The sequence below is a fragment of the Taudactylus pleione genome, unplaced genomic scaffold (genome assembly GCF_031769625.1).
Source record: "Taudactylus pleione unplaced genomic scaffold, aTauple2 ptg000041l, whole genome shotgun sequence".
Lineage (NCBI taxonomy): Eukaryota > Metazoa > Chordata > Amphibia > Anura > Myobatrachidae > Taudactylus > Taudactylus pleione.
In genome coordinates this window covers 81,601,242-81,625,376 of record NW_028284443.1, presented here as the reverse complement: position 1 = coordinate 81,625,376, position 24,135 = coordinate 81,601,242, and the positions used below count along the sequence as shown (strand labels likewise).

General features: G+C 37.9%; 1 protein-coding gene across 1 annotated transcript in view; it reads right to left on the bottom strand.

The window, feature by feature from the left end:
• GRIN2D (glutamate ionotropic receptor NMDA type subunit 2D) overlaps positions 1 to 24,135 on the bottom strand; it is a 1,022,144-nt gene that overhangs the window by 137,250 nt on the left and 860,759 nt on the right. Inside the window, exon 12 of the mRNA XM_088457418.1 lies at positions 830 to 1,059. Within this exon, the coding sequence (XP_088313544.1) occupies positions 830 to 1,059 (230 nt within the window). The remainder of the gene's footprint in view (positions 1 to 829; positions 1,060 to 24,135) is intronic.

Genomic DNA, 24,135 nt, shown 5'->3' with positions numbered 1-24,135 from the left:
ACTATACTACAATGAGCATACAGAGATCCACCTCATTTCTGATGGATCTCTTGCATCAGATATTGGGTTTGTTAGCGATGACAGCAACATCCACAAATGTATGGATAGGTGCAGTGCTGCCGCATAAAAGCCTGCAAGTCCGCATATTGGAGAATGTCCACATTTAGATCCATGCACACTATGTGTCCGCAAGCATGCAACCCTGCATCAGCCAATTTGTCAGTAATGAATTTACAGTGTTTTAACAGATCCAAAGGGCCATGTCAGATGTCCTGATTTTATCATGTTGCCCATTACAGGTGTAAGACCAGCTCTTGGGCTATACAAACTAAAAATAGCAAAACAGCTTGATTCAATTATTAATAGGGTCAGAATGCTTTCCTATAGAATGTAAGCTTGCAAAAAGGGCATTATAACCTCTTTATGAAGGTTATGGCTCTGTATGAATATCTAGGCTTTATTTCTCATTGTGTTTGTTATTAGTTGTGATTCATGCTGGCACTATTTATTGAATGTTAATAATTACAGAGGGTAATGTCCCTCTTCTTACTAATAGCGTTGTATAATATATCATACTCTTATCATGCGTACATTCTATGATTCTCTTAAAAAACCTCAGCTATCTATATTGCTGAGAGATTTTTCTTGTCTGAGAAAGCTTTATGATCCTTTCCTGGATTTATCAGTTATCAGTGTGTCTGTACACGTATCCTCTAGATAACTGCTTCTATAAAATCGTTTTTAGCTGTGTGATAAATCTAGGCCACTGAGTTATGCACAGTTTTGTGAATTTAATGAAGATCAACAACACAAATTCTTAATCTCTTACTTTTTTATCGCTGAGTCCAGACACAGTATCCACATATTCCTCCTGAATCATAAAGGCAGCCAGATTGGCAGTGTAGCTGGCTAGGAATATGACTGCAAAGAACGCCCAAATGAGAACCATGATTTTACTAGTGGTGCCTTTTGGGTTTTCGACTGGAACAGAGTTGTTAAAAACCAAAGCCCAGAGCAACCAGATGGATTTGCCAATAGTGAACTTGGAACCGCCTGGACCTGTAAATATATAAAATAACATATTAGTTCTGCTTGGAGGGTGTTTGAAGTAGGCAAATGTAACAGAGATTTACACACATAAGAAAGTAATTGTCTAACACTTACCAATTTTGCTATTCAATTTTAGCCTTTGTAGTTTTGTGCACAAAAAACCCTCAATGCTCAGTATGTATAGAGTTCAATCTATTCTATCAAAATTGCGTAAAAGTTTTATATTGCAGAGTTTGAAATGCAAACCAATTATTTTAAATATCTGAAAGTACAGAAAGTCAACAGTCTTTTAAAGGAGATTTGTAACAGAGAATATACCGTAGAGCTCCATTTGTATAAACTTGCCCTTATCAGATTAAACAGTATTCAGGTTTTTAGGGATATAAATTGCTTTAGTGAAATCATCAGAAAGGAAAGCATCTACTGTAATGTGAGATTCTTAACATTTAGTGATTAAGTTAAAAAAGTATTTGAATAGAAGATCTCCTTTATGGAATCCACTATGGGTTGTTGTGAGCTACTTAAATTCCAACAATGCTAAACCCATATGTGATCACCTCTCTGATTGAAGGTCTGCTTCTTTATTATTGGGTTTGCTGGGACACCAGCTGGCCATTATAAGTACAATAATTGTAGCTTTTTGTAACATGAAACCTCTTGACCCAGCCTTAAAGACCTGATTTCTGCTTGCCTTGGCAGACAATGCTCGTGTGCTGCCTGCACTACCCATCCCTGGAAATTGAACATTGCTGTTCTCTACCTGTCACACATATCTACAATCATATTGTACACGCTGGTAGCATGTTCCGGGTGTCTCCCTGACGCGCATTTAGCTTCAACTTATTCATAGTGAGCCTATGAATAAGCTGTTTAAGTGAAATGCGTGTCAGGGAGACACCTGGAACATGCTACCAGCATGCACAATATGATTGCTCAGACTCTATCTTTAATAAAAAATTATTAAACACATGAATCAAATACTAATGACCAACTGTTAACAATTGCGGAAACAGTGTATACATGGCTATTGTCAATGATATGGAAATGATATGTCTGTTATAGCTGATGTGATTTTATGAACCCACTTTATACTCACAACGCCGCCTGACTGAACTGTGGGAGACTCATGGTTACTGGAAGGAGCTGATGTTACATTTAAATAGAATAGATTCTTTGTTTCAACATAGTTAGTAACAGTTGCCGCAATAAGAAATGAACATTCAGGGCCCTTCATAAATAAGATGCTGAGACTCTGATATTAAGGATACTCAGTCCTAGAGTTGGATAAGAAACAGTGGATTTCATTGCACATACCGTGACAGTGATATATAATCTCTGACTGATATATAACATGTCAGATTAATTCAAACAGTGTGGTGTTTATAATCCTATACGATAGGGGCAACAATAGTAGAATGTGACTGTGATATCCCAAAAATGCAATTATACTAGCTGATGAATATTTATGAAGTTGCTAATCATATGTAATGCAACTAATTTAGTATGTATCGAATAGGGAATCAAAAGAGAACTACAATAAAATGAAATGAAAATGGTCCTATCGGGGAATATACTATACATTTGGAATAATATATGGACCTACATTGGAATATTCACCCCAGCTTTTGGATAAACCAATAGAAACAACACTGTCATTTATTGACTTACAAACAGCCATGATGAATAACATTGTAAATATTTGAGCACTATGGTCTCAGAACTCACTGCTTCTTGAGATTGATTGAATCTTAATAGAAGACCCTCTACGAGAGTATTACATATAATAAAGTAGTGTGATATATTATACCTAAATGGTAATTTGCTTCATGTGTAATTCTAAATGAAATAATGAAGAGATAATATTTACTGCTACAAGTCTTGAAAGCATCATATCTCATTTTATTTTCACTTTCACTGTTTGTGTTACATTTCTGTCTTTTGTTTTCAATATTTCACTGGCATTATTTTTAATTTAATTATTAAAGGTTATATGTTAGTAAATTGTCAGATCCCAGAATAATTTGAATATTGCAGAATAATACTATTTTGAGGTTCATGAGTGCCCCACATAGGAATACTTCTTCTTTCTCTTTTTTTGCATAATCAATATATTCGTGTGTGCACCTCCCTATCATGATAATTACAATTATAATAATACAATACAATAGGGAAGAACAACTGAGATTCTGAATCTGTGCGGGTGTTTTGTTTGCATTGCTAATCTAATCCCAGCATTGACCTGTATTCTTCTCTTGAACCTTCTGCAGATCCTTGTGTATCTCCTTCTCCTTTGTGTAAGTTGTATTACTTTGCAGCTCTTGTACTTCTTGTGCAAGGGTCTGTGTCGGTGGCTACAGATTTTCCGGCCTTGCAAGCTGCCAGCCTGAGTAAATTGAAGTCTACTCAGACTGACCGTTGTTGCCACCATCACATGATCCAATGCAATTGCTGTCAGGAGGAGCCTGCTTCCTATAGATGCAGAGTATTGCATCTATAGGAAGCAGACTCCTCTGAACGGTATTGCACAGCTACTTTATTGCGACTGTGCAATATCATCCACATCTGAATGAGGCCCATTGTCCATGCACAATGACACTCAAGAGAGAATACTGTACTACAGTATGTAGCCAAAAGCTTTTAATGACACCTGATGAAGCAATTACATACTGTACAAAACATATCTAAAAGAAATTTATTGGTAGGTTTGTCCGGCAGTACTATTGAACAGTAATTCGGAATCTGATTCAGTGACGTATTGGTCAAATCTGGAATGGAATGTGAATCCTTGGTAAAAGCCAAAAGGGTGCAACAGAAGGGATCAATAGGAAGCATTTTGTTTGTGCAATGACCTGCCACCATTCTTCCTATAATCAGACCCTGCATCCATTGGTACATTTGCCTGTAGGCTAACTTAAAATCGAAATGCATTTCACAGCATCTGGCCACTTCCTCAGGCAGTGTTGAATGATACCAGGAAGCAACCGGGTGCTGTGAATTTCAAGTTTCTTTTATGCTTTATTTTTTAAGCCTGATTTTTAACTTGTGACACTGTGGTTTTAAATTATTTTTAATTTATTTGTATTTTTATTTATTCCTTTAACCATTGTTGTCTACAATAGTGAAAACGATTTTGTAAATTTAAAATTTTGTGTATCCATAACAATAGTGAGTTGTAATATGATGCTAATAATCTAATTAATAAATCATTTGATTATTGAAGATCAATTTTTTTGTTGGGTCATCCATACTTGCCAACTGTAGCCCATATTTCATGTTTGGGTAACAGGGTGTTTGACCACCTATATCTTAAGTACTAACACTAACTGTAACAGTCCTATATTGCTAGGCTCACATTTATGGAGAGTAACTTACTAATTTTGCATAGCGGCAGTGTCACAATGAAGTTTTGATCTATAAAATACCCTTCTCAGCACTGGAGATACGGTTTTTAACTCTGTATACACCCCCATCTCTGTACTCTTACCTAATAGTTTCCCAGAAGGTAGAACCAGACAATTGGATTACCACAATGTAATGACAATAGAGTGGAAAATAAAGATCTTTAGCTGTGCTTGCATAGTCAGGGCATTAACTATATATATGCTCTACCTAATACAAAGGTTAATTACAGGATGTTATATGTTGTATCTTTAACATAATTATTATGGACATGCGCTAATAAAAGCATCATTTTATTTATAAATTAACTATATATTTGATTCTAAATTATATTAGGCAGCCAATGAAGATTAAAGAGCTAAGCTATTTAAGGCATTAGCCTTACATTTCTGCCAATCAATATCCTGGCATATGTCAACAAACTGAAGTGGTATTTGTTGTCTCCAGGTCTATACAGAAACAGTAGGGAAGGTTAGAGAGACCTTTTAAATAAATTAGACTGTAAATGAGCATTTGTAATCAATACAGTTACTAAACTGCAAATGAGAATGTTGATCCCCATACAGTATCTCAGATAACAGACCAAAATCTTAAAGCTCTCTTCTTCCCAGTAGAACAGTGAATGTGTGAGCCATATAAGAGTCTACTATAAAACATAAATAACTAAAGAACATCCTGAACCAAACAAACAAAAATAAGAGATGTGCTGGTTTGTTTTCCTGGAATATGACTGCATCTAAAGTTAGGGGTTACGAGTTGCACTAAGACCCAGCTCGGTTCTTCCCACCAACTTTGGATCCCAAAATTATGCAAGACATCATCTTCCCGGCTTTTCTGTGTTTTGGATTGCGTCATCTTCCTGGTGTCAGATCCTGCATTTTTTGGATTGCATATAAAAGTACCTCCCTTGCGATCAAGCACCATTTAACACAGGGGATATGAGGAAGAGGGTGTGGACTGTGGGCTGTAGCACTGTGAGTAATTTTCAGGAACTAAAAAATGCCACTGTGTTAAAGGGGCACTGTGTTATAAAAATAAAAAAACTCCATTATAGTGCCACTGCCAAAGGAGCACTGTGAGAAACTATATGTTCTTCAGGCACTGTGCTAAAATCTTTTTAAATAAAACACTGTGTTAAAAAAGCCATTAGGGTGCCATTTCTAGGAGCACTATGAGACACTGTGTGTTTAGGCACTGTATTAGAAAATAATGTAATTAGGGTGCCACGATTACTAGGAGTGCTGTGAGGTAGTTTGTTGTGTGTTCAGGTGCCTTCAGGCAGAGTTTGAAAAATGAAATATAAAACTTGTGTGTTAAAATATGTAACGTCATTAATAGGGTGCGACTTATACTAAGGGTGCTGTGAGGCAGTGTGTTGTGTGTTAAGGGGCAGTTAAAAAAAATTACAATAAAACTTCTGTGTTAAAAAATATAATGTAAATTAATTCTCAGACTCTCTAGTGCACCTCATAAATGTACTGCAGGGGTGTGTTAGCCAATTAGAATGGTGGGAGGAGGGGGGAGGGTGGTATGGTCAGCTTCTTTTAACATTGTATTCTTTTATGACATTTTCACTTCTCAGTTGCTGCAAAGATGCTCTTGCAAGGCAATGTCTTATTTTTTTTTAATTATTCAATTGATCGATCAATCAGTTATTCCTTTTTACCTGCCTTTCACTACATACTTCACCTCCATTTCCCTGTACTGCCTTTGGGCCTCTGAGCTAGTTTTTGATTAATGAAAACATTCTATAGTTTAAATTAAATTGCCATCTTATCTACATCTGCATTGCCACTCTACCTAGATGTGCTATTTTTTTAAACTGTCAAACTGCCATGTGTGTGTGCTGCTGCTCTGTCGCTTAGTTTAGCCAGTCAGCTTGCTGCAGTCTTTTGCCAAAATGGGTAAAAACAATATTTTAAGCTGTGAGATGGTCAACATGAACTGGAAATTACTGGAAATTAATGTTATTGAGGAAAATAATACTGTAGAAACAAAAATAGGCAAAGTTACATGATTTTAGTTGTTTTGTTAGCAATTTTAAAAAAAAATCCAGATCCAAAAACACTTGACGGTAGTTTTGGTAAAACCAAAACCAAAACATGATGGTGGAGCCACAGCTGCAATGGTGTAGGCAGCAGGCATGCTTGGGCTCTCCTACATACCTCCTGCAAATCTACTGGTGTCAGATCGATGCTGCTGGGCTTACTTACTCTGAAGCTCATAGCCGCATGGTCCTGCAGGCATCCTCCATTTGCTGCTACTTATGGCCCATAGCACCCTAAAGGTTTATTTTGCAATCAAGAGGTGTCCTTATAAGTTTATATACATCAGTGCTGGGCCTTGGAGTGTTTATTGTGCCTGCAGCATTTCCTTCTCTACAGCACTTAAGCCAATACTTCTGGATTTGAGAGTACTTACTTTTATAAAGCTATATCGGTAGTAGACAAGAAAATTCACATCGCCAAAGCAAATAAAGATGGAGACAATAGACACCCCTGGCGCATGGCCCTGGCCAATGAAAAAGGGGAAGAAATAGAACCATTCACAGACAATTACAGAATTACAAAACACTAAACATGTGCGGAATCTTGGTGTTGTCCTGGATAGTGGCTTGACACTTAAACATCAGGTATCAGCCACAATCAAATCTTCATTCTTTCATCTGAGACCCATAGCCAGAATCAAGCACTTAATTCCCTCGGAAGATCTGCCTAAAGTCATACATGCATTTATATCATCACGCCTAGACTACTGCAACGCTCTCTACCTCGGTCTCCCAGCAAAAGAATTACACCACTTGCAGATGGTACAAAATGCAGCTGCCAGGCTATTAACCAACCAGCCCCATTCCACCCACATAACACCCATTCTCTACTCCCTTCACCTGCTGCCTGTCAGATGGTGAATTGCTTTCAAGATTGGATTAATAACTTACAAAGCCCTTCATGACCATGGCCCAGGGTACCTGAAGCAGCTTCTAATTCCTTACTGTCCCACTCGATTACTGTGATCCGTTGACGAAGGACTATTAACAATACCTAGAATCTCACGGAATTCATCTGGGGGTCGAGCTTTCAGTTTTGTGGCTCCAACCTTTTGGAACTCACTTCCCTGCACAGTTCGAGAGGCCTCCACTCTAGAATCCTTCAAAAATAGACTCAAGACTCACCTATTCACCCAAGCATTTCACTAATGTCCCTTGTTTAAGCTTATTTTGTATTTTGTACTGTAAATGTAAAGCATTTTGAGTCCTTTAGGAGAAAAGCGCTATATAAATAAAATAATTTTTATTATTATTATTATTATAATAATTGTACCCATTTCCGGTATATTGGGACAAATCCGAATTGATGCATGGCCTCCCACAGGAAGGGCCACTCCATGGAGTCATATGCCTTAGCCACATCCAATGATACTATAAACACTATAACCGAGGAGGACTCCTCCCCATGGGATATCTGTAAGTGAGTATATAATTGACGGATGTTCACTGCTGTCGACAAACCTGGCATAAAACCAGACTGGTCCGAATGTATCACTGATGTTATAACTTTATTTAAAGGGATAGCCAAGATTTTAGCTACAATCTTTGTCTGTGGGAAGTAACAAAATAGGATGGAAAGAATCCAAAAGTTTGGGATTTTTCCGTGATTTGGGAAGAACGATAATAATTGCTTCTGACATAGATGAAGGGAGGCATTTGGTTTTATTCACCAAACATTGGAATTGGTATTGAATTTTAGATATAGATATGTTGTTGTGTTATGCCTGTCAAGCATCACTATATTTTATTTTATGTTGTATTATATGTTACATGTTTTAAATTGTAAATCAATAAAATATTACTCAATCAAAACCAAAACACGACAATGAATTAGAACCAAAACAAGGGCATCTCTAAAATTGTTCAGCCATCCTCTACTCCCTGTCAATGTAAAAGTTAAAAAAACTGAAGTACAATAAATGTTATCTTGTATTAAATAAGAATAACTTTTAAAAGAACCTTTAAATAAAGTGTATGGATAGGAAAGTGAATAACATATTAATAAATGCTAGAAGAAGACCTTACTGAATTTGGAAAAATAGCTGGAATGCATTATACTAAGTACCAGGTGAAATGGATCAAGCATAGCGCTTTTGTCTATGTTTTTATACAAATGAATATAACAGTCAGCAAACACATTATTGCCAATAAACTGTTACTTTTTACATAATCATCACCATTGTATATTTGTGGCACAAAATCTGCAACGCCAGAAAGTTGGACTACAAACCATACATTAGGAACAGAACAGAGACACAAGTTGACAAAAAGGTGCATATGCTAAAACACATTGTAGAATGGCCTTGAACTAGAGAGCTTACTATCTGACACAAACCTAAATATGTCTCCATACAACTCAGAGTACTGTATTTGATGAAATATTTAATATTCACGTCAACAAAATTGTATTTATGTGCAGTTAACCTACTGTATTTTCTCCATTTCATGTAAAATAGGAACTCGCCTCATTGATGATATGTATTGCTTTCATCTGGATAAACACAACTGGACACTACAAAAGACTAAAACTGATGGATTTGTTTATTTTTTTGTATCACATTGATAAAAAGATTATATTCAATGTATTTCTTGCCAGCAGTTTTTATTAAGAAGATGGTAATACCACAGAGAGGTACAGTAGTTGACACTTTAATCTGACAGTGGGAAAACAATATACATTGGATTAATTTCCTGAATCAATCATGAAAATAAGATATTTTAATAACTATAGCTGGAGCCACCATTTCTTGTAAGAAATGTATCTACTCTGATATTAGATACAGTTAATAAATTGACTATCACTATCTTCCTTGGTAAGGGATTCCATAGCCTGTCTACCATTTAAAAGCTTGTAATGGAGCAGTCTTTCTTTCAGTTGAGGTGTATGTCCCTTATCATTGCCACATCCCTAGCTGAGTAAGCTCATCTTTCTGTTGTTCTAGGAATTAGCTATATTGGTGACCTACTGATCTTTTGGTCTTGCCCAGAACAAGCATTTTCCAACATAATAGAGAAGCAAACATGCTGCCTTATCCCATCAAATTCTCCCATGAAATGAGTCCAAGCACAATATATTTTTTAGATGGGAACATTACAAAGCAAGATTGTGAATTAATCACCACCATTTATACCAAACCAAAAGACCGCAAGGTGAAGACACTACTTAAGTTAAGCTTTGTTTCATTTATACTTATTCCTGATGAAAGAACCAGTAAAGAATCCTGAAAACTTTGAAAAATTAGAAGGGACTCTATTGCCTTAGCAGATTGAATCCATCCATATCATTCGCCATATGTGGTAATCGAAAGGCACAGGGCACAAGAATTTTCCCACATGCATCCAGTAGTGCTGCCTTACCACCTTTTAAATATATAAACATACATACAGATATAGCAACAATCCATCACTCCCAAATAATAGAAATATCCACCTGTCTAGTACTATGACTATAAAGTAGCACGGCACTATCAGGATTTTGTCAACAAACTTGTTTATATGAACGGCATACAGTACTTGCACTTAAAACATCTTTATCCTCAAAAAAGTCAACTTTTCAGGGACACAAGGGACCCTGTCATCATGGACCGAGGAGATGCGGTATAGACAGCTTTCACCACTTGATGAAGATATGTAGTTTGTTACTCAACTTTCCAGGTGAAGTTGAAACAGAAAATCCTTGGAAAGCTATCAAGTTTAACTTTATTTAAATTGTAAAAATGCTAATTTAATAGGTGTGATGTTCGATTTCTGCAATGATGGCATATATCTAGCACAGAGGATAAATGGGTAAAATGAAACCAGAAGTAAAGAAATGGCTTGGATATCTCAAATCTCAAGATAAAATTTTCCGATAATTGAGGCACTTCTGAAAACCAGAGATTTTAGTTTTTCCAGATAAGGGACCAATTTGTCTGCACTACTCAGAAAGCATCTATAGCTTCATCTGTACAGTACTACTCAGTAAGCTCTATGTTATTGAGAAATACAAGTGTTTCAAACAGCTACAATAGGGTAATAGGAAAAAAAATCTCTTATTCTACCCATCAAAATATATAAGAGCCTAGAAAATACAATTAGTAGGTTCTTGCTGCTTGCTTGTATTTCCCAGTCCCAAAGAGAGAAAAAGGACAAATTATCATCTAGTAATCTTGAAATCTACAGATAACAGTTCATTACCGTTCAAAGTGGTTACTGCTGCCGCTCTTAAATCTTCTGAGAATCTGATAATTAATCAGCCTCTGAAAAACCCTTCAATTGTTTAAATGAATCTAGAATGGGCTGTTATAATAGGAATGTGTTTTGTTTATTTGGAAATGAATATTTACACATAAAATCCTGTTAAAAAGCTTGTTGTTTGAGCTGTTTGTGGAAAAAGTCAGTTTCATGTACATGCATTTTAGACAACATATTTCTTCTTTGTAAATCTATTTGTTGTGATAGCAGTTATTTAACATTACAACTAATATTGAGTTAATTACCTGGTTTAATGTGTTACTAGAGATGAGTGATTCAGTTTTGCTGAAAACCGAACACACCCGAACTTTGGGGTTTTAAATCGAACAGAGTCCTAGCTCAGGTCAGTTTTGGGATTCCAAGTAGAACAGAGTTCAGGCTCAAGTCTATCCATAAATTCAGAACTTGGGTTGCATATAAACAGGTCAAAATTACATGATTTTAGATGTTTTATCAATTTCTATAGAAATCCAAATAAGAATTCCTACCTCATACATATTACATTTGGTTATTTGAGTTTGAGAAGAAATTCAAAAACTGTTTAAATCACTTGACTCACAAGTAATCTGCCCAAGCATTATATAATTCACATAAGATTTGAACTAGGACGGTTAATCTTATATCCCAGTGCATATCAAAACCCTGCATTTTAAATTGGCACTTTAGACTGTATTATTAATCTTATAGCGAAGCAAAGGATGAGATTTAAAATTGAAACTTAACATTTCAGTTCCATGAAAAAAATTATGATATTAAAATAAATTGTTAAAAATAAATAAAACAAATTAGAATTTTTGAATACTATTGATAAGAGAAAAAAAAGTTTTATTGACCTAATAAAGGCTTTTTCTTTTTTTGTCTGTTATTGCCATCCTGAAAGAAATTCAGTGGTACTTGTCACTCTATGATCCTTGAACAATGGGTGAATATTAACGCCAATGGGCATTGCCTCCAATTGGTGTGATTGAAAAGGAAATGTTTGCTGGTCTGCATCAGTAGTATATGTGCCAGGTTTACGTCATTCATACGTTAGATACATAAAAAGCCAATTTTTTATTCATTTGTTTTGATAGAAAAATATGCGTTTGTTGGTAAATATTAATTGAATAAAAAAAACCTCTGCCTCATGTAGGAAGAACAAAAACCAACAAAAATTTCTAAAATATGCTCACAAAATTATGTTATATATGCATGAGCTATGAAGAAAGCACCAGCATCAGCTTTAGCAGTTAAGCAGCAATCTGCCAATCACTAGCAGATAGTGCTATCACTTATCATTATCATCATCATCATCATCATCATCAGTGAATATCCCAAAATAGATATGGCTTTGATAAGCATAAATGCATTTTGTGTGGGTCTGCATCTGTTTTTCAATTACTTAAAGACACCTTTACTGTAATTGGCTTATGTTAGACCCAGGGCCGTAACTAGGGTGGTGCGGCGCACATGCCCTGTGGGCAGAACCGCCACCTCCATCCTCGATCACAGCCACTACCTATGAGGGTCCCAGCGGCAGTCTTCTCTACCCCTACAAGTAGCGAAGTCTTCCTCTTTCAGGGCGGCTCCTACCAATTTCAATAGGGAACTCCTCCGGCTCTCCGCTTCTGGGGCTGTCCCCTACCTGGCCTGCGGCTGGCCAGCAGTCTTCATTGTTCCCTAGCGGGATCTTCCCTTACAACAGGTGGCTCTCCAGGTGGCAGTGACTCTATACTCATGGCAGCGGCTCCCTATTCCCGTTCCCATCACCTGGCAGGTGAGTGGCTGCTGTCTGTGTGGTCTGGCTCTCGGTGCGTGGAGGAAAAATGCAGGTCCTCTCCCCTCCAGCAGCTGTGTGCTCCGTGGGAGACAGGTCCAGTTCAGTGGCATGCACATTTCCTCTCAACACCGGGTCCTCTTCAAATCAGTAGCAGCCTCCTCCCCAAGGTATCCACAGCACCATGGTCCCTGGCTCCACATATCCAGTTCAGCCATAGTTTGATCACACCCCCCTCCCCATTGCTACAGGGAGCCATTATTAACCCTAAGTGCCTACTCAAGCCCACCTCCCAAGTTCAGTCTGACAATCCTCATTGGACAGGGGGCCCTAGTAAGAACCCAACCAGTGGGCCCTCAGGCCTGCAACTGAGGGGGCCAATCAATGGGGGCCTTCTTCAGGCTCTCTGGGTTGCTAGCCAGCTATTAGATATACCCCCTCGGCAGTGCAACCTCAGGGGAGACAGGAGTGCCAGGGTCAGCCATTCCAGTGAATGGGACAGTAATATATATATATATATATATATATATATATAATTCCAGAAAAGACTGCACTCTAGTCCATACAGAATTACATCAGGGGGTGCTCCTCTAGAGGCTCAAAGGCCCATTTGCATACAGTCAGAAAGGAAGGAAAAACTCACCACTTGTTGTACAAAAGTATAAATCAATTGGTTTAATCCATAACACACGGTCTGACGACGTTTCGGTCCCTAAGGACCATTGTCAAGACTCACCACCCAAGACAGTACAGCAACTAAGAAGCAATAGCACCCATATATCTGAGCCTGCTTATATAGTCCCCACACCTGGTAATGCACAACACCTGTGTCTCATCAGCATGAAACAGGAAGTGGCCTTGCAGAATAGCAAAAAACACTGCAAAGTGCCCATGCAGGCTAGGAGACATGTTATTGTATAATCCCTCACTCACCTCGACAGATGCGCTATGTGATATATGTATGGACAAACAGTCACATAAAAAAAACGGCTGTTCATTGACAAACAAACAGGAAGTGGCATGCGTTCCACATCGTAGAACGCATGCAAACCGGAGGTGGTAGTCACATGATCGTCAGCGCGTCAGAGGTAGCAATTGAATCTATAGAGAACCCAGCTGTATCAAACACTGAGCATTCCACACGATGGGGCGCACAAAGACAGAGGCAGCACACTAATGACATATCAAAATACCTGGCTAGATAGCCACGATAGCAAATCAGGGCTTGTGCTCCAGAATAAAAGGAAAAATGTCACCATGGAAACAAAAGTAAATAATCAAATAGAACTAGCTGTTCAAAACTGTTAATCAATATATTGCAAAAATAAATGCAAAACCAGTAGTAAGGACACCAAGCAGGCTCAAACAGAATAAAACAAATACAATATTCACCATAACCACATTTAAGTGCATAATACTTGACAATATACACAAAAATTTTTTAAATATTAAACCGAGATGGTGGTCAGTATTGGACACGCAACAAGCCACTGGTTAATATCAACCCTGGCGAGTCACATGAGCAACAGCGCACACCCAGCTCAGCACTACACAAAAATCTACTTTATTGTACAAATCAGATAAACATATAACACTAATACATCTAAACAGAAAAAACAAAAGAAACAATAAAAATAATTAAAAAAAAAAATTAGACAGAAAAATGTATAATATAATAAATCAGACAAAAGAACATGAAAACACTACACTACTTGTAGGTCTGTGATTGCTGGTTCCAGTTTTCCAGTTAATATTTTAAAAAAAATTTGTGTATATTGTCAAGTATTATGCACTTAAATGTGGTTATGGTGAATATTGTATTTGTTTTATTCTATTTGAGCCTGCTTGGTGTCCTTACTATTGGTTTTGCATTTATTTTTGCAATATATTGATTAACAGTTTTGAACAGCTAGTTCTATTTGATTATTTACTTTTGTTGCCATGGTGACATTTTTCCTTTTATTCTGGAGCACAAGCCCTGATTTGCTATCGTGGCTATCTAGCCAGGTATTTTGATATGTCATTAGTGTGCTGCCTCTGTCTTTGTGCGCCCCATCGTGTGGAATGCACAGTGTTTGATACAGCTGGGTTCTCTATAGATTCAATTGCTCCCTCTGACGTGCTGCCGATCATGTGACTACGTACTTCGGGTTTGCATGCGTTCCATGGCGTGGAACGCATGCCACTTCCTGTTTGTCCATGAACAGCCATTTTTTTGATGTGACTATGTTTGTCCATACATATGTGATGCGCATCTGTCAAGGTGAGTGAGGGATTATACAAAACCATGTCTCCTAGCCTGCATGGGCACTTTGCAGTGTTTTTTGCTATTCTGCAAGGCTACTTACTGTTTCATGTTGATGAGACACAGGTGTTGTGCATTACCAGGTGTGGGGACTATATATACAGGCTCAGACATATGGGTGTTATTGCTTCTTGGTTGCTGTAGTGTCTTGGGTGGTGAGTCTTGACAAAGGTCCTTAGGGACCGAAATGTCGTCAGACCGTGTGTTATCGATTAAACCAATTGATTTATACTTTTGTACAACAAGTGGTGAGTGCTTTCTTCCTTTCTGACTGTATATATATATATATATATATATATATATACATACACCTTAAAAAAATAGAGTGCAGGACCCCTTTAGTATGTATATGGGGGTGCCACATCTATAATGGGCATTACTACTGTGTGGCATAATCTGTAAAGGGCATTACTACTGCATGGTGTATCTGTAAGGGGCATTCCAACTGTGGGCATAATATGTAAGGGGCATTACTACTTTGTAATGTAACGTGCATAAGGGACACTACTACAGTATATAGTGTAATGTGAAATAGGGGCACTACTATGCCACACCCTTTCCCTACGAGACCACGCCTTTTTTCAGCCGTGTGTCTGTGACACGCACTGTCCCTGTTTACAACATGGGGGGGCACCAATGCTCTTTCTGGCACAGGACACCGAAATGTCTAGTTATGGCTCTGGTTAGACCAATAGACCTTGCACAGGACCAATCTGCATTTTTTATTGTATGTAGGCTGCCATAAGTCCAACTTCGCATTAGGCCCAGAATGTTCAAGAAAATGTCGCTTATTTTAGAGATTGTTATATTTAAGAATAAACTAGGCTGCAGCACATGAATCAAAATCATTTATAATTTCCCTGGAGTAGGCAGTGTGGACACAAACATAAATGATGCTGTCAAAGGGTTTGTCAGATTCCATCTAAGTGACATGCTGTGTTTTATGTTTGTCCGTAAGAGAATTTTAATTACAAGGTTCTTTTGCTTTTAAATAAGTTTACACAATTATTCATCAGAAATTATAGTCAATTAGACACATCTCCATTATGGTGTAGCTGACTGAATGACCAAGAAATATGAGAAAGTCAGGAGATGTCTAATTAGCATGTATTCAAAGCTTAACTATGTTAAATTACTTTGGTTTAATTAGATTTTATAAATGTGTATTTTTATTTGTAAATGTATATTCTGTTATGTATTAGAAAAGCAATCAAAATAAGACAGCATTCAGTCACATTAATTTGTTACACAATTTAAGCAGCAAATTGTTGGGGAAATTTTATGTTAAAGCAATTTACACTTTTGCCGTTCTTATTATAAAACTATTTCAATTTGCCAGACATTACACAGATGGGATACTTTTTCCAGAACCCAAGAAGTTTCCTCCCGGGGTGGCTGTACCCAATAATAACCTTCAAAGGAAACTTTCGACAAAGTCAACTGATGATTGGGCACATCCTTTATTTAAGAAAAGGTTTTAAACAGCCTGTTTTGAAAAAAATACCACCCCCACCAAACACAACACCACACAGGGGCAGAACTATATGCAGTGCAGGAAGTGCCACATTTATGAGGCCCAGAAGTGCCTGGTTGAGCAGACCAGACACCTCTTTGCTGTGCTTGTTCAGAAAAGACCAGTAAATGATAGATGTGAACAGTTTGCCTGGCCACAACAAAGTTTTGGTATGGAGCCCAGCAATGCACTGGTCTCCAGCAATTAATATGCTAATCATGCTGTTTATCATGTTAACTGACATGGTTAGCATGCTAAATGGCTCAGCCAGCAATCTAGCCTGACATCCCCTGCTCAACATTCTACAGTATACCATTTTGAAATGCTGGAGTGCAGTATTAGGCAAGAATAGATGGTCAATAACTTAATAGTAGAGATGTGCGATTCGGTTTTCCAGAAATCTGAATCCATCCGAATATTGTGAATATGGACAGATCCGAGTCGCGGTTCTAATCTCCTAAGGAGATCAAGATAAATCTGAGTCATGGTTCTGATCATCCAGCGGTTTTGAATTTGGATTTTAAATCCAAATTTTTGGTTTTGGATTGTGGTCAGGATTCTGGTGTCGGTATTTTGACCGTCGGCACCACGCACATTGGGATGCTGACTACCTCCCTCCAGGACCATTTTCATGGGTTGGTTTACTTGCTGTCAGTATAGTTCTATCAACAGTATAAGGAACTTAGTAGGGAAGTCACCTATTATAAAAAATATTTCTTTGCAAACTTGAGGGTATGGAAGCAATCTTGTGGTCTTATTTATTTGATTATGCTACATAATTTAAGACATTTTTGCAGCAGCTATACAAATAAAAGTATTTTGGAAAGAGACTCAATAACCTAAATATTTTTATAGCCTTACTTTAACATTCTAATGTGTCTTAATGATAGGAGATCACTTATGACAAAATACATAACTTTTTACGCCACATACTCTCATTTAAGTGATTATAGGCTTGTCCTGGAAGCATGGTTTAGTTTTCTAATAAACTAGTTTATATCACAAAGTATTGAGTTTTGGTGAAGTCAGTGTAAAAGAATTCACAAGTTGATATCACAATGTTTTGTGTGGGCATTAGTACACCCATTGTCCTAATAGCACTAACAACAAATACAGAAAGAGAGTATTTTTGGCACTAACAACGGCAGATGTAGATATTAAAATCTGTTGACTGGGTACTTTAAATGCATATAGCAAATGATTATAAGAGGAAATTAGTTTTGGATTTAACTTAATTTGCCAATGGGAAATCTGTAGCGGTCAGCTGACTTTCAGACTTGAAAGCATCAATTTTTACTTTATTGAAGAATTAAATGTCAAAATTAGTACTGTTGTATTTTTTACCGATTGTCAGTAAATGTATTGACGTTTGCCAACCATTCTGTTATACATAATGCAAAACACAGTCTTGAATATTTCCATATATTTGAATAATTGTCAAAAAGTCCAGATTACACACCTTTGTTGTTATCATACAGCACCTCAGCAACAAAGTGTTTCCAAACCTCTATACATGAACCCTCAATAGATGAGAGTTCTGGTATTTAACTAAATATTGCAGAGGTAAATCATTGCAATTGACTTCATCAGTAATTAAGTCACTTGTTTTTTTCAAATGGAAACCCTAAAAACATTAGGAGCCTGACTGGGAGGTGGCTAGTAGTGCATGTAAATATTATCCATTTAGTGGTCCGTTTATGGGAGTGTTATGGGCATGTCTATACAAGCGGTTGAGTTCACACACAGCCACAACCATAGGAGGCCATGGTTAGATGGAGAAACTGCAGCAGCCATATGGTGTGACCGATGGTGGAGCACTAAGCTGTACTAATCGGTATTACAGCGTGCACGGATGCTAGAATCAGGCATCTCAGTCCTTGCACATTCGGCTGCATAGATGTACACAAGGAAAGGAGTTTATAGCCATTTGCATAAACTCGCAGATGGGCGACTGCATGTGTAACTTAGAATCAGGCCCTAGATGTTGGAAATATGGAGCAAGAAGGGTTGAAATATTTTGTTGCATTCCTCATATGCAGTAATAAAACTTATCTACCTATATTCATTTCACTTAAAAACGGCCCCAAATTTACATACAGTATGTCCAGGTTTTTATTTTCAGTTTGTATTTGCCCTAGTCCTAAGTACTGTAAAGTAGGTCTGAGGCTGAGTTGAACATATGTCTGTTTTGCAGATGTTTCTTGCGTGTTTCTGTACTGCGCTTGCACCGGAATCACACATATGCAATTATGGGCAATGCAAAGTCATACAGAACTCTGCTGCATGGGGTGCAACAGGGTTGTAACATGGCAGTTACATATGACCAAGTTCAGTATACGTGTGTCAATGAAATTGTGAATTTTGCAAAGTTGTGCATACACCTAAGGATAAAGCTGATACAATACTTATAATAATGAAAGCTATGTGTACAGTTAAGGGCAGTCCAGTCACATAGACTGGTACAACTCGGCATATGGGGTGAATATATGCATTTAGTTCCATGCACACCATGTGGGAGCAGTGAAGCCTTGAGCCAACTTACGTTCAGATTTGCATCAGTCCCAGTTCAGTATGTTCTACTTTGTACCATGCATGTTAATGCCACTTCTTTAGCCTCTAATCTATGTTACCCATACAGTACTTGCCAAGTCTCCTGGCCCCTCCCAAGAAAGGGCAAGTCCCTGGTTTGGCTGCCACCCATCCCCTTTGCACCCCTGCCCCCCCCCCCCGACTTACTTGGCAGTCTAGAGGGGTCTGATGATGCAATACAAGCTGAATCATGTCATTGAAGCTCCACCCCCTGCTTTATAATGCATTGTATAGCATGGGCGGGTCCGCAATGACACGATTACGCCACCACACCTCCACCAACCACCCACCATTGCCGCCATGCCCCCTGCAGCGCCATCTTGGCTGCCCCCTTTCTTACCATAAGAAATATTAGTGAAGAAAATTAATTTTCCTCTTATAAAAGCGCACTAGAATATGTTACCGCTATATGAATAAATGTTAATAAGTTTTATAATAATACTCTATGGCTTTATCATTCCTCAATATGTGCAGAAAAAAGAATCCCTGTCTGTATTAGTCAGCTCAATCCTGCCCTGAATAGAACAAAATAAATCTAACATTCATGAGCAAAACTGAACAGATACTGTACAGTACTCTTTGCCAGCAGGGTTGTGCGCGAAAAATACAAACATAATAGATAAATCTGAGTGACAGTAACTAAAATATTGCATTTCTGCACAACAGAAAGAATTGTTTCAACCTATAGTAAAATAACCTATAGGGAAATAGAGGTTGTGTGAGAACACAGGGATATTAAATTCACCTTTCAACCCCTACGCTCAAAAACAAGGTATGACAAACTGTATTAAATCTGTAACAGCTTGACTGACAACCATCCTAGTCTGCTTTAAATTGCTTGCTCTGATGGGGTTACTGGTAGATTCTTGTTTGGCAGCCAAGTGATTCTACAGCTAGTTAGCAAGTGATAGACAACACAGCTTCACTGTAGTGCAGACTCCGTATTATCACGCATTGTGTGATAATTCTAGAAGACATTTAGGCAAGGATGATTGAGCTAGACCTACAGTAATTGTAAGTAACAGCTATCCAGATTAGTCATGTAGTATTTTAATCTTTGGTAAAATACTTCCACGGAGGAAGGGCAGATTTCGGCAATGTAACTGTTGCAGAGCTGTGTAACTAAGGGCATGATTCAGAGTGTGACGCATTTCCAATGTTTGTGCATCTTGTTGAGCCCTTCAGTTCCAGTGAAGGAAAAACTTAGTACTACAGTAAGCAATGAATAAGGAAGGCCATTTTCTGTTTCAGCATAACAATGCCCCCATGCAAAAAGTGGGTTCCATTAAAAAATTATTTACCAATATGAATGTGGAAGTGCTTTCATGGCCTGAGAGCCCTGACCTCTACTCCACTGAACACCTTTGGGATAACCTGGAACTCCGATATGGCTTACAGTAGCTGCGAGCTACTGTAAGCCACATCAGTGCCCAACATCCCTAATGCTCTTGTGGTAGAATAAGTGTGAATCCCCACATCTTTGTAAAAAAATCTGAGTCTTCCCAGAAGAGGGGAGCCTTTTAGCAGTTAAGGGATTACCAGCTCCATATAATTATGTCCACGGTTTTGGAATGGGATGGTTGTGATGGTTTTGTGTCCAAATCCATTTGACCATGCAGGGTATATATGAAAATATTTATGGAGTTAATAAAAAAAAAAGAGACAAATAATATTTATGTAGGGAAATTAACAGAATACAGATATTAATAATTTAAGTTATTAAAATTAATGTAAGTCACAGCCTGGAAAAGGTGGACTATATATTTGGAGGCACTCTGGTAACTGGCCTGGAGAGCAGTCCTAGAGGTTTTATTTCCCACAAAACGGGTTACTGCACCTTGGTCATGGTTGTCACCAGGATATTTTTTTATATCGGACACAAATACAGAACGTACATGCCACTGTGGGAGCATTTGCTTTCTTAATCCCTTATATCCGTGATACCTGTTGGAGGTCAGGTGTGCTGTCAGCGCTGACAACAATTATGGGTTTTTTTTGTATACATATAGGGCATTTTTATTGCCTTGCAGCTAATATGCTGGACAGAATGGGATTTATCAAGCATTATTCCTGTTATATCACTTAACTACCTTATTATGCATATTATTTTTATTGTAGTAAACACATTTTTGTTATATTTATTATCAGTAATAGGCACAAAACAGTAAGTTCAAGGAATCACATAATTCATCAGACTAAAAATAGTTCTAGACAGAAATAGGAATAACCAGAACCAGAACACTACAATATGAGCCATGGAAACCAATAGGAGTGGGTACAAAATGCCCTGGACATACTCTGGATCTATTAAGAGACTCATCCACACATCATTTACAATGTAAACAAAGCCCCAAAATTCACAATGGAGTGAGTCCCCCACATAGACACACTTGGCCATGCCATTGCTAATAGCAATACCCGAAAGGTCTCCCGGGAGCCCTGATTGTTGTGTAAATAAGTAATGTTCCATTTTACACATATAACCCTGACAGAAAAAACAACAACCTCTGCCATAAGAATTAAATTAATTAATTAATAAATTCATATTATATTCATTTCATAGTAGATGCGATAGTGTGTCTATCGGTCAGCGCAACATGATAATATGAATCAGTAGAGTGATAAAATGATTCATATTATCATGTTGCACTGACCATTAGACACACTATCGCATCTCATATTTCTCCCTCCGGTGATATCGGGAAATCACCAGTGTATATAGCAGCAACATTAGCCCACGTAACTCACCACACCATTTCTAAGTAGCGCACTAACACCACTAAACCTTTTCTATATTCATTTCATGTATTTTATAAATATGTTACAATGTAAAACTTGCAAATATATTATGGCTTAAAAACATTGAAAGTTAAGTTTCTGTCAATACAATGTTAGATAAACCCATGTTTTTTTGTTAGTTTTTTCTGTCAATTTTTATAAAGTAAGACTTTAAAAATTATGCATAAAAGTAGCATAAACAGTAGCTTTTAATATGTGTGTCATCCTATTACCACTTATTACAAAACACAGACTTAGATGATCATATTTAAGAAATTCCAAAGAGCCTTATTACTCTGGAGGTAGGGCTAATTTTGCGTATTGTTGTTGCCAATAATCCTGTTGGCAGTAAAATGGGGACACCTATTTAAAATTTTAGGAGGATGGGGATGATAGAGCAAACTCATTACCATTGTTGCAATGAAACATTTTTATAAAGTGTATAAATGTTTTAATATATAGATTTCAAATGTTTAAAATAATTTGTGTCTATTTTTAAAGTATTTTTTTAATGCATTAAGTGAAAATGAATGTGCTCACCCACAAAGACTGGCTATAACAAACCTACTTATTGCCATTGCTCCGAATATAAAACAGGCTCTTTTTGATGCAAAAGGGAAAGGAATCTAAGGGGCTGCTGCAGATTTGAACATACGGCCATTAGTGGAACATATTTTATGGGAAATTGCACTTTGATTGCTCCAGGAGTGGACGCAAAAGAGTATGGGCGATGCTATGTCACCACAGATGGTGTAATGGTCAGCATTACTGCCTCACAGCACTGAGGTCATTGGTTCGATACCCACAATGGCCCTAACTGTGTGGAGTTTGTATATTCTCCCTGTGCTTGCGTGGGTTTTCTCCGCTTGCTCAGATTTCCTCCCACACTCCAAAACTATACTGGTAGGTTTATTGGCTCCTAACAAAATTACCCCTAGTGTGTATGTGTGTGAGCATGTGATAGGGAATATAGGCCCTCATTCAGAGCCACTCGCTAGCGGCAGTACGCTCGTTCCGAGCGATGTTCGCACATCTGCGCATGCGTACGGATCGTTATACGCATGCGCGAACCAGTCAGTGCGGCCGAAATTCATGTGCTCGCAATATAGCGAATGCCTGCTATTTTGAGTGACAGAATGAGGCGTATGTGGGTGGTAACAGGGGAAGGTGCTTGAAAACGGGGAGTGGAGATCAGAACGCAGGCGTGCTTAAAGGTCAAAACGGGCGTTTTATGGGTATGCATAATTAATACAGCAGCGTCATTGACCACGTCACTGGGTTATTTTATAGCCAGAACTGCTCGCAAGATTGTGGTAGCAAAAACCAACCACAAGAATAGCGAGCAGTTCATACGCTGGTCGATGTACTCGATTAATCTAATAAATAGCGGACATGACGTATGGTGCGAGCGGCCAGGGGGCGTTTTTAACAAATAAACGAGCGTATGTTTTGCTTGCTCGTTCAGACTTAGAGGTGTGAACAGACTGCAATTTGCGAACGGATCATTTGAATAGCCACCCCTTGTTTTTGAACGAACGACCGCAAATAGCGAACGGCTCTGAATCAGGCCCATAGACTGGGGCAGGGACTGATGTGAATGACCGAAAATTCTCTGTAAAGCGCTGCGGAATATGTGTGATGTATAAATAATTGGTAATGAATAATAAATAAATATATCGTGCGCAGTTCCATTGCATCTGCACTTATGACTAAAGAGGCGGAACTGGGTAGTAACTAGGCTCATGCAAATTTGGGTTATGCAGGCTGGATATAAGGAAAATGTGTCAGAATGGAGGAGTATATTTAATTTAGCATAGAGTTAGTTTAGCAAAGCGGACGCACAGATGCAGTCACATGTCGAGATGCGTAGAATTCCGCATATGGGCGAATATACGCATTTCTCTTGAACACTGCATCAGGTCCTAAGTCATTTTGGCACCTGCAAATTTTTTTATGATACACAGTAGCTGTTTTCCCTAATGGATCTTTTTTTTTAATAACAGAAAGAACCATAATTCCTTAAACACTCCTTCCCTTTTTATTCAGTTGAAGCTTTTAATCATTATTACTACTTGAACTGTATCCCATGTTCTTGAACATCTTATTTTACATTGACCAGGAGTCATATAACCACTAACATCTGGTGCTGGCACGGCTACTGGCTCCTGATATCCACAGCTTGAATGAGGGGTGAAATATAAAGATGAAGTTAACAACTTTATCCGGATTATTGTGTTCATCTGGTAATGAGGTGGAAAAGGCACACAGTGTTACTGCTATTAAAGCCATGCACAAGTAAACAGATTTCTCCCAGAGGAAAGTTGTGATGATTGAATCCTATTGTATAATTATTACAGACATGTGAAATTGTACTGTCGGGACTCATATAGAAAAAGCAAAAGATTTCATCTTAAGACTGGGGAACGACAAAGAATGTCAACTTAGAAGAAGGATGGAGGACAGAA